At 38.9% G+C, this 16,992-nt stretch overlaps 1 protein-coding gene across 2 annotated transcripts; it reads right to left on the bottom strand.

The window, feature by feature from the left end:
- Window positions 1–1,397: 1,397 nt before the first annotated feature.
- On the bottom strand, window positions 1,398–16,920 carry mapk14a (mitogen-activated protein kinase 14a). 2 transcript variants are annotated; one of them, XM_074644516.1, is made up of 12 exons: window positions 16,479–16,920; window positions 12,284–12,413; window positions 12,046–12,104; window positions 8,138–8,249; window positions 7,857–7,886; window positions 7,482–7,529; window positions 7,262–7,376; window positions 7,095–7,166; window positions 5,807–5,886; window positions 3,045–3,123; window positions 2,734–2,907; window positions 1,398–2,598 (listed from the first exon to the last, which is right to left on the bottom strand). In XM_074644516.1, the coding sequence occupies exons 1-12, from the start codon at window positions 16,595–16,597 to the stop codon at window positions 2,534–2,536; spliced, it is 1,083 nt and encodes a 360-aa protein (XP_074500617.1). In that variant the 5' UTR covers window positions 16,598–16,920; the 3' UTR covers window positions 1,398–2,533. The 2 variants fall into 2 exon arrangements, with proteins under 2 accessions (XP_074500617.1, XP_074500615.1); XM_074644514.1 differs by lacking the exon at window positions 5,807–5,886 and adding an exon at window positions 6,283–6,362 and having other exon boundaries at window positions 16,479–16,911.
- Between the last annotated feature and the right edge of the window lie 72 nt (window positions 16,921–16,992).

Here is a 16,992-nt window from a genome sequence, read left to right as displayed (position 1 = left end):
TACTACTATATTACTAAATTACTGCAAAGAAACACAAATCAAATACATTTTCCTACATTAAGACTGAAATTGACAGTGGTGTGCACAGCAATATGGTGGACTAAACCTGCCATTATAATAAATAAATAAATGACTCAACAACTAAATAAATAAATACATTTTATTTATTTGTTTTTTCTATTTCTGTGCAAATGTATTTATTTTCAAATTAACCTGCACATTTATTTGATAATTGATCATTCTTCATTTCTTTATTATTATTATTAGTTGTTAGATTTTATTTGTTTACACATATAAAAAAGGCACAGGTTGATATTACATGCAAAAAAAAACTCAGAGGGGCTTGATCAGGGCACTGTTCAGTGCATACCTTAGTCAATTATAAAAAGAGAATACAATATTGAAAAGGATGGTAAAGAAAGAGAAGAAGAAAAAAATTAAAAGATAAGTTTACACACACAAGCAGATTTTATACTAGCCTTTTATTTATTGAGTCATTTATTTATTTATTTATCATAATGGCAGGTTTAGTCCTCCATACAGCAATGGGGGGGGGAATTCTCTAAAAGCCCCCACCACCAGCAGCATTACCATTTAGTTAAGTTAAGGTCCATATTATAACCATTATCAATAAAGTGATGATATATTGTATCAAACATTCTTATTTTTCTAACAAATGTGTAAACATTTTTGGCAAGGATCCTGTAAATCTGGTTAATAAAATGTTGTGACTAACATATATACTAAGAGGAACATTTGTGTCACAAACTGTAATGGGAACACTATTTGTAAATGATCGTAAAAACATAACTTTGGCCTTTCTGCACTGTAATTTCTTGGTATATTTTGGCCGACGTGTGTCAAAATAATATGTATGTTTTAAATTAATTTCACCTGATAATATCAGGGGTATGGTACATAAACCAGGGCAGGGTATAATTTTTGTTTTAATTTTTTAAATTGTGGCTATATAGGCATTTCACACGTCAGAGACATGCTAGATAGATTTTATATTTGAAAAAAGTACAGCTGAACCACAGACACAAATGCATCAGCCATCCCTCCTCCTGCACACCGATGATTCACAGTGCACTCAAGAAATGATTCAACAGCCAATCTTAGATTTTTCAATTACATTTAGTAGTTTTTGTGTTTATCAGTGTCTTGCTGAAGAACACACAGCACTAGTCATCATCGTACGTGCTGGAGAGAAGGTCAAAATATGCATTATGTAAATGTGGCAACACATCATGAATATTCAAAATATGAAATCAATGTACAATTTTGGTAAAATCATCCACGTCAATTCATTCATTTGATTCTCAAGTGAAATCCCTGAGGATTGGCACTGCTGATAAAAAAAATGTGTTTGGAAAATAAGGAAATAAAAACATAGGTCTCTTAAAAATAAGTCTTTATTTTGTTAAACAAAGATGAAGATAGTAGTTACTCTGCTGGACTGAAAATAGTTTAAGGGATCTTTCGATTGTTGTTTATAAATACCACCTCCACAAAGTATAAATACATCTGAAATCCCTCTTTTACACATTGAAGCAGTATTTCTATTAGAGGTTTTAGCATGACACTTAAAATTCCTGTAAACCAACAAACACACTCTCGCAAACGCACACAAAGTCTTTAACTGATGTACATACTAAAAGTGATTGCTTCATGACATAAGCACAATAAGTCAGAGATTTAAAAAATAACGCACAGATATTTACATAGTTTTTGAGTAGAGCATGTACTTATGAATATTTTTTTCCTACTTCTTAGGTGCCTTGTTGAATAGCACTGTCCTAAAAACAGCAGAGGCTCAGATTGTTTCTGTGTAGCCAAAATATGTATCGGCGTCTCTCTCACAGAGCATAAACTATCAAAACAAACATTAAAATGTGTGAAATTCGGCTGGTGAGCACTGAAGGTCAGTGACTACACAGAACAGGCACATTCTCAAATTATCATCTACCTAAAAACATCAAATCTACTTCTGTCACAGATATGAAACCCTTCAGAGTGATCTCTTTTTAAATATAGGAACAATTAATACATGTGACAGCTTGGCAGGGCGAGTGGTAGACGAGCATATTCCTTTTTCAATAGATGGACAGAAGCTCATTCATAAGTTACTCAATAGAAAGTTTAAAAACACAGAATAGCACAGCTATAGGTCCAGGTGTTTCAGCATCTCAGTGTCACAGTGACAAGTCTAAATTTAAAAAAATCTGAAGAATACAAAATGATTTCAGCTATTGGCAAGAAGCGCCATTTCCCAGCAACAGACCATCAACATTAGTGGTTCATAAATAAGAATAATGATAACTGGTCGAGCTCTGCCTTTCCCTACGCTGGTAATGATCTCCTCACAAGAGCCAATGGTGGGCAATCTTTTCTCGGTTAACAAAGACTGAAAGAAAGGCTGGTAGGCACTCTGATACAAGTGTGTCTGAGAGGATTTTTTTAACACTAATGCACATGATCGAGGTTGTTTCAAATTGTCGCAGGCTGGATTCGATGTGGGTAGCACGTCTCCTTACTCCATGTCGTCCTCGTCAAAGAGAGGCGGCTCAAAACTACACAACGCCTCGTAGGTTAATCCTGCAAGAAATGAGAACATGTTCAAACATATATAGGGTTTCTATACTGTCAGCGAGGCATATGTAAGAAAGGGCGGGTCCATTTCTTTTTTTTTTTTTTAGAGTATTAGACTCTCTGTGTAGAATAATGACGTACGTTTCCACTCTTCAATCTCCAGCTCACGGCTCTCAAAGCTCTGGTCGTACGGCTCGGCCTCGGGCTCGTCGTCCGGGTCGTGGTACTGAGCGAAGTAGGAGTGAGCCAGAGCCTCGGCTGCTGTTATCCGCTTGTCTGTGTCCAGAACCAGCATTTTCTCCAGAAGGTCCACAGCTTTAAAAACATGTCAAAACAGCTAAATGTCAGTCCACTAAAACAGCCAAGTGCCCTGTCATGTAAAAATATATATATAATTGCCGTTAGCAGTGTGGCTGGCACCACAAAACAATAGAGCAGATGTCTCGTATTACCTTGTGGGTTAGCACCAATGAACACATCAGCAAAGTTCCTCTTAGGCATGTGTTGCAAGGAGCTGATGTAGTTCCTGGCCTGGAAATATACAGTAAATCAAATGTCAGCTCCTACTAGCAGCAACATGTCGCCTATATTTAGTACCACCTGCTTCATAATGCTCACATATTTTCATGATACTGATCCTGCTCAATGTAGCCAACTGCATCAAATCATTACTGCTCACTTACTATATTTCTATCTACAGATGTGACTACACTGCATCACATAATCCTGAATGTATATAAATACTACAAGTGTATATATTGTACCTTAGTACCTTTGTAAATGTGTAAAATCAAATTTAAGTTAAGTAGTTCTATCTTTTTGTTGCTATTACTGTTTTTAGCCCTGCTTTTTTAAATTTGAGTTTATTCTTAACTACAACGAGAGAAGACTGCGAAATTGCATTGCACCTGAGTATAATGACAATAAAGAATTTTGATTCTGATTCTGATTCAGTATACTGTATGATGGTGTTAAAGCTTGAGCCCTCTGCAGTAAAGCTCATTGTTTTCGTTTTTACAGATCTATTTCCACCCGTATTTTCTGTCCCTATGCACCTATAGGTCGACGTGTTTCCTCGTGCATGACGACGCTGATCCGTGCAGTTTACAGTAAACAAGATGCTCCTTTGACGAGGAATAATCCTTTTTTACTGACCACCGCCCATGGTCGAAATTACAAAACATAACTTAAAATACTTTTTCTGCAGTGGAGATGATGAGGTTTTGCTCTGTGTTGTATTTTTTCCTTTCACCTGCCCTGGGACTATAGATGGAAAATAAGCTAGTAGCTAAATCTGGTGCAAAGCATCTGTTCTCTCTTTTGAGATTAATGTATTTTTGTACATGGTCCCTAATAGAAATATATCTCATAAACTAAAATAATGAGCCCCAAATATTCTGTAAAAAGAAAAGCCCCCGCTGTTCTAGTCTCCTGTCTGAGTGGAGACTCAACACCAGAAACAAATAGACGGATGTATCTTGTTCTACTGGTCATAACTTTCCTGATAATAAACCTCACGGGGTAACGGAAGAGTTTAAGTTGCAGACGGACAATTATTCTATCATTTGGAGTGAAAAATAAATTACACAAAAACATGTTGAGTGAAGCAAGGGAGCAAGAAATGTGCAACCAAAACAGAAAGAAAACCAAAGAACAAAGCATCTTTCAACCAGAAAGTGCTGTTAGTATCCACTGTATCACCAACAGTAAGCCTCGCTATTGCACACAGTGTGCATGCTTAATTCTGAAGAGAAGAGCTGCAACAATTAATCAATTAGTTGTCAACTATTAAATTAATCGCCAACTATTTTGATAATCAATCGGTTTGAGTAATGTTTTAAAAAAAAATTCTCTGATTCCAGCTTCTTAAATGTGAATATTTTCTGGCTTCTTTACTCATCTATGACAGTAAACTGAATATCTTTGAGTTGTGGACAAAACAAGATTATTTGAGGACGTCAACTTGGGCTTTGGGAAACACCGATTGACATTTTCACCATTTTATAGACCAAACTAAACGTTTAATCGAGAAAATAATTTACAGATTAATTGACAATGAAAATAATTGTTAGTTGCAGCCCTACTGAAGAGACATTTTATTACTACCCGAGTGTAATGACAAGCACACAAATGCCTTTACCACACGGGTTCAGAGTCACTTCTGGTAATCACAATCTCATGCAGCAAGCGTGTCAGACAATTACTCGGATTAAACCATGGATTAAACTGCAAACTGAAATCCTAAATCCCGGTAGTGGCACCTAGAGGCTGGGCTGCTCCTTACACCCCACTTGACCAAAGTAGTCTGAGTCAGTGGAGTGATGCTATAATTAGTGTGGACATCTTCATTGATTGATTTATCACTGATATCATTTTGAAGTGGGGTTGTATGAGGTACTTATCCGTAGTCAGTGTATTATCTACAGTAGATGACGGTCGGCACGCCCCCAGTTTGGAGGGTGCACGCTATATTTAGAATTTTTTTTCCAGTTTACCTTGCCATGAGACAGCTATACAGTCTATGTTTCCGATGGGGAAAGAAGCTGTTATATGCTCTCGCCAAAGCAACCAGACTCCACACAATAACATAAACAAACTAACCGATCGAGGCAGCGGTAGACCAGCAACCCTCGTGTTCTGCGAGGTAAAATTACATTATTTTTTTCCCAATGGAGTCTGGTAGCTTTGTCGAAAGCATAGATGGATACAACATCTAGTTCCCAGATAGAAAGGGTTGTCTGATGGCAATGTAAAGCTGTGAAAATATTCTAAATATAGCGTACACTTAAAATGATTTTTTTTAGGTGGGACTTTCTTTTAGGTGGCTAAAATACGTTTTGCTGCCGGCCCCGTCCACAGCAGTACATTGCTTTGTTCCCGTGTGGTAATTCCTGTCTGCTTCTCCAAACTGGGGGCGTTCGGACCGTCATCTACTGTAAGTAATGCACACCTCATACAACCACACTTCAAAACACCGAAACTATCCCTTTAAGAGAATAAGAGTTAAATCAAGATTTTTAACATAGTTCAATCTTGGCATCAAATATTACGGTAAGTGTGGAACCGTTTTGGGGCAACACTCAGGATAAATATAGGATACTAAGCCAAGAGCTGCGTTGCTTTAAAAGCAAAGAAAAAGTTACAGCAGGTGTGATTGTCCTCCTGCCCCGGTCTACTGTCTGGTCTAAAGAAAGTAACTGTGGATCCTGCTCACCTCGTGGCTGGGCATCCTGCTTATTAGAGTTGCTGGGGGCGTTCCTGTTAGACGCATTATCTGCTGAAGCTGGTTTATGTCTATGAAGCTTGTGTCAAGGGGAGTATGGCGACAGAGCGGAGTTGGTTAAGAAGCTGCTTCTCAATCTAACACTCTAGATGCACTACAATGTTATGTTGAAAAGCAAACTTCAAGCTTTGAAGCAAATTGTGACAAAGATTTAGAGGAAAGACACAACACAATACTTTGCATTACAGTGGATCAGTGAAAGCCAGAGCTCAATCACCTGTGTGTCATAATCACATCATGACAAACGTAATTTAATTCACCCGGTTAAAGAGGCAGATAGGGTCAAATCCACAAAGCTGAAGGCTGGAAAAACATGCTGTCAGTTAGGTAGCAGATAAAGGTTATTGTGACAGGTTGGGAGCACAAATCTGGTTAGAGAAAAACCTTGCATATCTTTGTGAACTCACAGACTCTGAAGATATTTTCATCAAGAGCTCGGGCCCTGGTGTTCCGACGAGCAGCATGATTAGCTTCAACTGATCAATGTCTACCGGCACACGGTTAAAGGAAGACCAGATGCTGGGCAAGGGAGAACTTGTGATCAGACCTGTTAGTCTTCATCCTCCTTGTGAAACTTACTTAAAAAACATCTGTGATATTTAATTTCACTATGTTTACTTTATATTTCACACATGAGATGCAACAAAAGAAGAAAAGCCTACCACAAGTCTGCACAGAGGAGAGAAGATATTTGAAATGTAACCTGCAGACAAGCTTACAGCATGACAAAAGTAGAGGCAGCGGACAGCGCTGTTGTACACTTAAACTCAGCCTTTAGTCAGAAAACACTGGCAGGGGGAGAGAAAGATAAACAAAATCTTAAGCACAGACGGCGCAGACTGGAAGGCCCATACAAAGACTGGCAGTGGTGCAGGCAGAAAGTGGACCGGAGCCAACGATGCATACTGACGGTGTAGGAAGAGTTGAAGCACGCCAGTGGAAACATACCAGCAAAGGGCAAGCCAGAGGGAAGTGTGGAAACAGGTACTATCTGTTACGTTTTTAATATTAATAAAACGCCTCAGGCAGCATCGTGTTGGAAGAGAAAAGCAGAAAAGCAGGTTTTCGTGAGAGGACACAGAAAAGAAGCGTTGCAAATCTGTTTCTGCTACTGTACACAACAATGTCAATGTGCGTTTAACTTGTTTGATTCGTTATGCAAATGTGTGTCAGAGTCTCTCCAGCTATGGGAGCTGTACACTCAAACAAAAAAGGATACGATCAGTTCCAGGAAACAGAGTTTTTCCAGTGAGGAGTTCTGCCATTATACAGCCCACTGACCAAATATCCACTGAAACACAGAAAAGCAGGACACAAACATTAAGATTGTCTCTTCTACCGTGATGTATCAATGCAAAAAAAAGTCATCTTTTTAATGTCATCTACCTGTCATGTTGTAATGCATCCAGTTCAACATGATCTCTGGGGCGCGGTACCAGCGGGTAGCCACGTAGCCGGTCATCTCATCATCGGTGTGCCGCGCCAAACCAAAGTCCAAAATCTGGGCGCAATAGAAGTGCAAAAACAGCAGAGTTGTTTGAAAAATATTCACATTTGTGGACTCAGGATAATCCGATATTTTAAATGAGCGCAGCAGTTCACTGACCTTCAGCTCACAGTCTTCATTCACCGCCAGATTACTGGGTTTCAAATCCTGAAGAGAAGAAAGCCCAAATGTGAATTAGTGCACTTTAAGTTTAAGTCATGAGCATCATTTTGGATCTGAAATCTTGCTCTCTCTACTTTTCATGATTGAAATCTGCCCCTTCATTGTGAACATTAAAATAGAAGCATTACATCATTAACACTGTGCAAAAGTAAAGGTCCTGTTTATGACTTCCCTCCAGTGTTTGCACACAGCACAGGCCCAACTCTGCCAAGTGGAAGATGTCATAAACTCTGACACACTTTTTTTTTTTTTTTATCCAATCGAGGTCAAAGACTGACATTTGTCAGACAAAAAAACAAACATGGCACTTACTCTGTGTATGATGTCTGCTGAGTGGATATACTGCGGAGAGAGATGGAGGAGAACGTGAATTAAATTACATGATCAGTGTAAAGTTGTATTGATTTAGCAATACATAGGCAGAGGCAGTACAACCATTGATTCTTCTAGCATTTTGGGAAATAAGCTCATTTGCTGTCTTGCTCAGAGTTAGATGAGAACATTGATACCACCCACTCTTCTCATCCAACTCTTGACAAGAAAACAAATAAGCGTATTTCCCAAAATGCCGAGCTATTTCTCTAATGCCTCACCTTTAACCCTCTGAGGATCTGGTAAATGAGGAACTGCACATGGTCATCTGTGAGTTTCTGACATTTCACTATGTTGTTGAGATCTGCCCCCATTAAGTGAGTCACAAGATACCTGCCAATCAGAAACGTTTAAAGAGACACAAATATAAGAAAGGCATGTCAATGTTTTATCACTTCATAACAACTCAGATGGATAATTTAATAGTTGACAACTAATCGATTAATCTTTGCAGATTTAAAATTAATATATTTGCACTTCCATCAGTTTTTTCCAGAGTTTGTTTACAGTCTGAAACTAATTTCCCATATGCCTATGGGAGCTTAAACCGGTTTAGCTGCTACTTCTTTTCATGCTCACATCTCTGCAGAGGCACTGAAAGGCCAAGCCCTTCACAAATGGAACGTCATTTAACAACACACACACAGATAAATGGGCTTAATGCGACCGCATCAGTGCATGATTCAAAGCTAATCCCAGAGCTGTTTAAAAACACCCAAACAGCATATGTGGAGAGCAGGATGCTGCAGTCAAAACACACAGAGCCATGTGCTGCTTCGTTAGTCTGCTGCTCAACAAATACCCACTTCATGAATACTCTTCTATTCTCTCACACAGCGCAGTGAGCGAGGCCTTAAAATAGAACCTGGTTACGCTTGAACTTGTTCTCAGTGGCACACAGGGACACACAGGGACACACACACCCTCCAAAGTTCACTTGGAAAAAAAGGGATATAAATAGTGACCTCTGTTTTCCTCTCTCCTATAGAAACAGGAGCTCTGAGGAGCCTTACACAGCGTTGTGACTCAGTCTGTATTTTTAGAGCCGAGGGGAATCACACTTTAAGCACCTGCATATCTGGGATTTTTTCCAGGATATCGTACTGCATTCAGAACATTTCCAATTTTCCAGCAGATGTGCAGATAAAGAGAGTCATATTTCTTTCTGACAGCCCGTGACTCAGCATTTATTCTTCTATGTAGTGTAAAAGAAGCTCCACACCACACACCTACTGTGTACTCTCCCCCCCCCCCTCTTTTCTTTCTATTCTTCCTCTCTCTCAGGAGCTCAGTCTCGCACACAATCTACATGTGTGATCTTGTACTAACTCCAGTCCTTCATGACATTATGCTAATCTGTGAGGAAGAGGGTGGGGCAACTTTGACGGATGGCTCTCCATTTCAACAGCAAAACACCACTGCTCAAAGTGTGATAAAGAAGTTGAAGTATGTTTCTATGCAAAGTCTTGTTCCAATGTGATCTATATTTCCATTCTGCAAAAATTCTGGACATTAAGGGCCTGATCAGACAGAACGCATTTTGTAGGTGCAAAATGCGAGACGCACCGCACTGCCTTTTTGTTGCCCGTTCAGACAGTTTTTTGCAGTTTGCAGCGTCTTTTTGTTATTGTTGCTTGGCAAATGAGTGCTAGTGTTGTTTTCTGTCCAGATCATGGTAACTACAGTTAGTTAAGTCATACAGCTCCACGTATCCAGCAAAAGTCACCACAATGAGAAAAAAACGCTAATGACGTTGGGCTCTTTTCTGCTCTGACGTTAAGTTTTTTTCAACTCATGGCGTTCAGGGCGTTCCTGCAAAAACACGAGGCGCATAGAGTGGAAAACACGAGGCGCTCTGCAACACAGATGCACTGCACAAAACGTTTCACGGTCATTAAAACAATTACAAAAAGCCTCTCCAGGCTGCTAAAACGCCATAGTCTGAAAACCACGCCCACAGGAGAGGAAACAAGCGACGCCACAATATGCAACCAAGGGCTGAAATGCTAACAAAATGCCTTTAGCTAGCTGAAAACTTTACATTCCAGCATGTCAAAGGATTATTTTAGCGCCCTATGTCTAACAAGGGTGGAGTTGATAACTAAAATAATGATGGGATGGGGCAAGTTAGCTTTTAGCGAGCTATTGTTAGCAAGTTACTGTAGTGAGCTAAGGCACTCGCAGATATAATAACATTACTGCATAGCTTTCTGATGTATCCACATTCCACAAGTTGCATTCTGTCAAAATGCTTTAACTTAACTTACAGAAATGTAGTTAACCTAAAACTGACATTTGGACTAAATGCTTGCTGCACACATAGGTGAACAGTGAGTGTCAGGACCCCACAGTTTCCCCCATTGTTCCTGCTGATGCCTCAAGTCTTATTGCCAGTATTCTCAGTATTCTCAGTATTTCAGTTCAGCAGCTAATAAACACTGCAGCTTTTAGGCATCTGTCTGTTGTTTGCCAGCAGACTAAAGTGACAAGGAGGCACCAGTGTGGGCGAGACTTAATTATACTCTGTCTCTATTATGACCTATAAACAAAATTTGATGTGTAAAGTTAATGGGAGTTCCCTTTTAAAAAGTATTCACAGTTATTAATCCTTACTACAGCATTGTCATGACACTGTCATGTAAAATATGAAAAGGTCATGTATACACACTGCATGGGAGAGAGGCTATTCAGGGACATGACTGAGGGAAACAAAGGGCAAACTTCACTTCTCTGCATCAGCTCTAGCTGTCAATGTCTGAAGCCTTTTTCACATTTTGCATTAAAATGCATCGTGTGTGATCTGACAGTGGACAGCTCTCAATGCAGGCATGTATTCACCTGAAACACAACCCTTTCTGAGCGGTCAGAGACGCTTGAGACCGCATATATAGTGTAGCATTCAGACAGGGTTTCCTGCAGTGTTTTACAGCAACGGTGGGCTTTTATGAAGTTAAATGCCACGAAACACTGTATAATACTTGGAGTTTTGTCGCATATACAGTATGTACACCATCTCTGGCGGTCAGGAAGAATTAAATAAAACATTAACCTTTTGGGGAAAGAGCAGAGGCGCCATTTCACACAGCAAATACCATATATTAAAGAGTGGAAACGCTGCATTGCAAGTACAGCACATTCACAGACTTCCTAACGTAGTATTTTATGTGACACAAATAACTTCATACATGAATATACCAGTAGATGATTTGCATACACCAAACTACTTGGAAAAGGTTTTTGAAGTCCTTAATTAAAATGCCATACCAATCAGCTACTTCATAATATCCTTATCTGTAGTTGTATGACTGAGCTCAAACCTGCAGCATTTTCTGTTTAGCAGTCACTGCAGGTTCCCACAGTTAAAAATCAGGGGGCACTGTCTCCAAGTTCCTGTGTTTTGGTCTTGGGAGTTGACATATTCTCCCAGTATTTGAATGGTTTTCCTCCCACGCATAATGACATGCATGTTAGGTATTAGAAATAATGCTGCTGACCAAGGCCTCAGACATTAAGCTGGTCCCCTGGGTGCTGCACTGCCCACTCCCAAACTGCTCCAAAATGAGTCAAATGGAGTAATTTTCCATGCAGGAATGTATAAAGTATGTGAAATTAAAAATGAGCGGGGAAGAGAAATCTGACTCCAAGTATTTGAGACGCATTCTTGTGTCGGGTGTCGACTGAAATCCGTCACAATTTGATCTTGATACAAGACGCTCAGTGTGTACAGAAGAGAAAGAGACATTCCACACATGACGGGGGAGGCAGCACGCACGCTCGTCTGAGGATTTAGTCACCGTCTCGCTGTCCACTTCCCATTTCTAACTACTTCTAACATCAAACAATAACTACCTGTTTGCCAGCAAAGCTGTTATGTTTCACAAAGCTAGAAAACAGGAAACAAAGGGAAGGAAGCTGGTAGTGAAGTAACTCTTGTAGCAGCCAGCGAGTGAATAACTAACAGTGTCTAAGAAATGTTCCAGTGTATTTAGTCAGCTGGCCGGTGTCCAGGTGTTTCCCAGCCTGCTGCTGCTGCAAAACTAAGGGCTGCAGTTTGTTGAACGCTGTTGTTAAATCATGCACAAGTGTTGCTGAGGTGAACTTGGGATAAAGGTTGTTATTCTAAACTTACACATCAGTGAATTCCTTCAGACTAGTAGCAGGACTGAAGACATCTAGGAGGCCAATCACCTGCAATCATATGAAAAATCACTGTGGAGTTAACACTGACAACAATGGGCGGCAATTAAAGTAATAGGCAACATAATATGCAAACACAGTCTGAGGGGTTGCATAAGGCGACAATAACAACTTTGTTTTGATGCTCGCCATCAGACAGAACAAAAGGGAAGAGAAACAAGTCGACTCACATTTTCGTGTTTCATGTGCTTCAGCAACCGCAGCTCTCTGTACGTTCTCTTGGCGTGGATGATGGACTGAAATGGCCTAGAAAGCTTCTTCACAGCTATCTTCAAACCAGTCTTCAAATCATACGCAGAACTGTTAAAGAAAAGTGGGCAAACATGTAAGCTTAAAGAGGACCTATTATGCTTTTTTTCCAGGTACATACTTGTATTTGGGGTTTCTACTAGAACATGTTTACATGCTTTAATGTTAAAAAAACACTTTACTGTTCTCATACAGGCTGTGCTGCAGCACCTCTTTTCACCCTCTGTCTGAAACGCTCTGTTTGAGCTCCGCCCCCGCCCTCCCGAAACGCAGAGTCTGCTCCCATTGGTCAGCTGGCCCAAACTAAACTCTTCAGATTCCGCTCCAGCCCCACTCTAATTAGCTTTGTTTGACGACGTGCCAAAACAGCCGTTTTGCAAATGTGTTGCATTATGCAACTTGGTGACATCACTACGTTACGGAGGAAAAGGCGGGACTTCAAGCAAGGCCTTTCAGGCAGTTCAGGAGCAGTGTTTCTGTGGGGGAGAGTACCTCCCTTTGGTGTGGACTTTGTGCTTTGTAACTTTGCAACCTTTTACATGCACAAAAAAACTATATAACACACTAAAGGAAAGAGCACAGAAACATAATCGGTCTCCTTTAAATATCATCAGTAATAATACTCTTGTCATTGTAACCTTACTTATAGACTGATTTAAAGAATAAAACCTACACGTGATGAAAATCAACACTTTGAACTAGAAATGAACTTAAAAACGAAAAGCAAGCTTGTCATTCTTAAGCAGATGAGGAAAAACTGTTTCGGCTCAGAATGGGCTGAGTTTGCTCTCAAAACCAAATTAGGTGCAGTAAGAGCTGCTGAAGGCTGCGGAAAAGGGCGACATCAGCAGAAAATGTCATCTCTCAGCAGATTAGGAGCAGCTCTGCCTGCAGACGGTCCTGCACTCTGAAGACTGTCTGTCTAGGCCAAACCAAACACTTCCTCCTGCTCAGCTCACCTAGTTACAGTCACAGCCAATCAACTTATCAACCAATACCAATGTCTTCTTGTCAGAGTCTTGATACAAATGTGGGTGCTCATGTCAAGCAATTAAAACATGCATTTTTAGAAGAAAAAAAACATCTATGAACAGCAGTTCCACAAATTATAAATATGGAAAATCCAACAAATACACATTTCAGAGAGAGACACTAGATGCTCAACCTCAAAGATATTAATCAATTGCAGAAAAAAGGGCTTTAAGGCCTCAGGCCAAAACATGTCAGCAATTACATTTCAATAAAAAATTAATCTGCAGACACTGACTGCTTTGATGTTATCCCAACTTTTCTACTTTGATAACTAACTAAACATGGATAATATTCTGACTCAATAGATAAAACAGGTGGTCCATTAATCACATCATATCCATTCAGCATTTCTTTCTCTGCATTATTTTATTGTCTACAACTTACAGAACACTTAACTTTTATATAAACGTTTTAATTTTATTTCTCATTTTATTGTTGGTCATTGGTGCTCATTATATATATTTATACAATATTTATATATACACCTATTTTATCACCACTTGTGTGCATATCTTTCCTGTCTGATCCTTGCCTTTATTTGTCCAGCTTTGTTGTCCTTGTCCCTAGCTGTTATTTCTATTTCTGCGTAAGTACGTTTAGAGAGATGCACAAAACCAAAGGCCAATTCCTTGTATGAACAATATGTACTTGGCAAATAAAGCTTTAAAAAGCTAAAAAATGTTGATTCATATGTTGACACTGAACCCAAAGTTGCTCCCAATGGTCAGGTCAGTGCCATAATAATTGCAATTATTTATAAATGATGCTGATGTATGAGTCACTTTCTGATTGAGACAACTAAATGTTATTGTCATTAGTGTTTTCTATATATTGTACAATTTTCAGATATGCATGTGCCATCTCAACATTAAAGCTGTGCAGTTCCAGTATAAATAAACTGGTTTGAAATTCACAGTAAACTTGGTCCATAATGTAAACACTGACCAATATAAGCCAGTGTACTGTTGGGGGGAAAAAAACAATCACAGTCGATGCACTGGTGGTGAGCGGACAGTAATCTGACCAGCAACAGATTATCCTATTGCCCAGCAACAGCACAGCTGTCTGCTTCCATTTGCAAAACAAACATCTGCCCACTAAATCAAGTGTAGCGCTGACAATGTTGTGTCCTAGATAGTATCAGCACAACCATTGCAAAGGGCCAATCCTATGAAAGCTTACACTTTCACAATGAAGCAGCATTAAGGAAATCCACCTCACCAGCAAAGTCTTCTAAAAATAATCAAGAGGAAAGATCTACACTGTAAATGCAAATGATTATGTCCTGCAAATTTGTTTATCATTAATGAAAGCATTCACTGTAGAGCTGCATAAAAGATGAGTAGTTATCGAGATGTTTTCATTAAGGCCGGAAGATATATTGAATATTCATATTTAGATGAGACTACCTATCATTTGGGATTTGTAGTTTCCTGGTTCTATTGGATATATTACAATTAAAGTTACACAACTGTCTGGATTAAGGCTGCAATTAACAATTAATTGCATTATTGATCAATCTATTAATTGTTTTTACAATTAATAGAATAATCCTTTAGTCTATAAAATATCAGAAAAAAAATTAATTTTCAATGATATGAAATAGAAAAGCAACAAATCCTTTGATTTCAAATTATTTAGTCAATCAAACTTTATTTATATAGCACCTTTCGAACAAATCAATGCACTTCAAAGTGCTTTACAAACAATTGCCAAGTAAAATTGACAAATGTAATGATTAACAGTTACTAAAAGTAGTAAAATGTTGATAAAACAAATAAAATAGAGTATAAAATTGTAAAAATAATAAACCCACTAAACTTGTGAAACACTATATGAAAGCCAGACTAAATAGATGGTAGGATTTGGGGGATTTTTGTTGATCAACTAATGAATCGACCATCGTTTCAGCACAAATCTGAATTTATTAAACTATTCTACGTGAGTGAAAATAACTTTAAGCATCTTTCTTTTTGGCCACCTTATCAACACTACTAGTGCTGTTTACTCTGAGATAGGGCTGGGCAATATATCGATATCATGATATGAGACCAGATATCGTTTTAGAGTTTGGATATCATGATATTGCATAAGTGTTCCTGGTTTTAAAGTCTACATTACAATAATGTGATGTAATTTTCTGAATTTACCAGACTGTTATAGCTGTCATTATAGTCATTAGATGCACATTACTGATGATTATTTATATAAAAAATATATATATATATATAAATAAATAAATATTTTGTGAAAGCACCAATGATTAATTCTACAATATCGTTGCAGTATCAATATGGAGGTATTTGGTAAAAAATATCATGATATTTGATTTTTCAGATTAAACTAAATATTTATATGAAAGCACCAAATAATAGAAATATTGTCACATCACATATTTCCAAAACACATTAGCAACACCCAACAATAACATTATCATTAAACTGTTGCTAGGATCTAAAACTAATAATGTATATTAAATCTAATTTTCCAAACCAGGTGTCATTAAATTAGCCTCTGGAAACACTATCTGCAGCAACAGTGTGTAATAATATACATATATAATAGCTTTATGAGTTAGTTCTGTTATGGTAACATAGTTCTGTTATGGTAACATGCTGATCAACACTGATTAGATAAAGACCAAGTTGTTGTTGTTGAGCAGCTTCCTGCAGTGTGGCTATATATGTAGTTAGATATAGTTAAATGTGAGTTTCACAAGTTAGATAACAAGTCGTATCACTATTATGCAGTCATATTATGTCTTTATATTAATCTTGTCTCTAAAGGTGGAGGCATCAGATAAGCCCAGTGGTTTTTTTTTGCCTCTTCCTGCACTGCATATTATACTTTTTTTTTTTTTTTATGTTGTATAGTATTAAATTGTGCAAAACAAATAAACAAGTCAACAGGTTTTCTTGTCTAAAGACACACATCGTGGCTCCACCTTGCCAGCAGACAGTCAGGATGAAGCTAACCTAACTTTAGCATGTTTAGCAGCAGCAGGCCTGCACGTCTAAATGAATGGAGGGTTAAGTTTTAGGTGACTACTAAGAAAGCTCCACAAACTAACACAAAGTGATTTACCACACGGATCCGTAGGCTCCAGAGCCCACCGGGGACAGGGTTTGGTATCTCTCCGGGACTTCCCAGATGGTCTTGTTGACCTCCTGACGGTAAAACTTCGGTCTCTCTTTCTGCGACATTCCTGCAGAACCGACCGACCGACTACCGACCACCGACTCTTCTTCTGCTCCGAGCTGGAGACTCCTCAGAGCCGCTACTGTTACAACTTCACCTCCAAAGTTACCAGACGATAAGTGAACTTTTAAAGTAAAGCAAAGTTTCGGTGCTCTGCTTTCTTCTTGCGAAATGTTGCAGAATCACCGTCTGATAAAATGCACGCTTTATTAAGTCTTCACGCTGTTTGTTCCTCTCTGTCTCTCTTTCTCTCTCTCTCTCCGCTTTGCTTTACAGACAAGCTCACGAGATTTCACCCTGCTTGCAACGCAGACTGCAAAGTCTCGCGAGAGTAGGTAGGTAGACAGTTTGGGACCTTAACGAGACGATAGAAACTGAAACCCCGTGGTGCTTTCAAGTG

This window comes from Sebastes fasciatus, chromosome 8 (assembly GCF_043250625.1).
Source record: "Sebastes fasciatus isolate fSebFas1 chromosome 8, fSebFas1.pri, whole genome shotgun sequence".
NCBI classification, from domain to species: Eukaryota; Metazoa; Chordata; class Actinopteri; order Perciformes; family Sebastidae; genus Sebastes; species Sebastes fasciatus.
The sequence above is the reverse complement of the archived record's forward strand: the minus strand, read 5'-3'. Positions and strand labels throughout refer to the sequence as shown.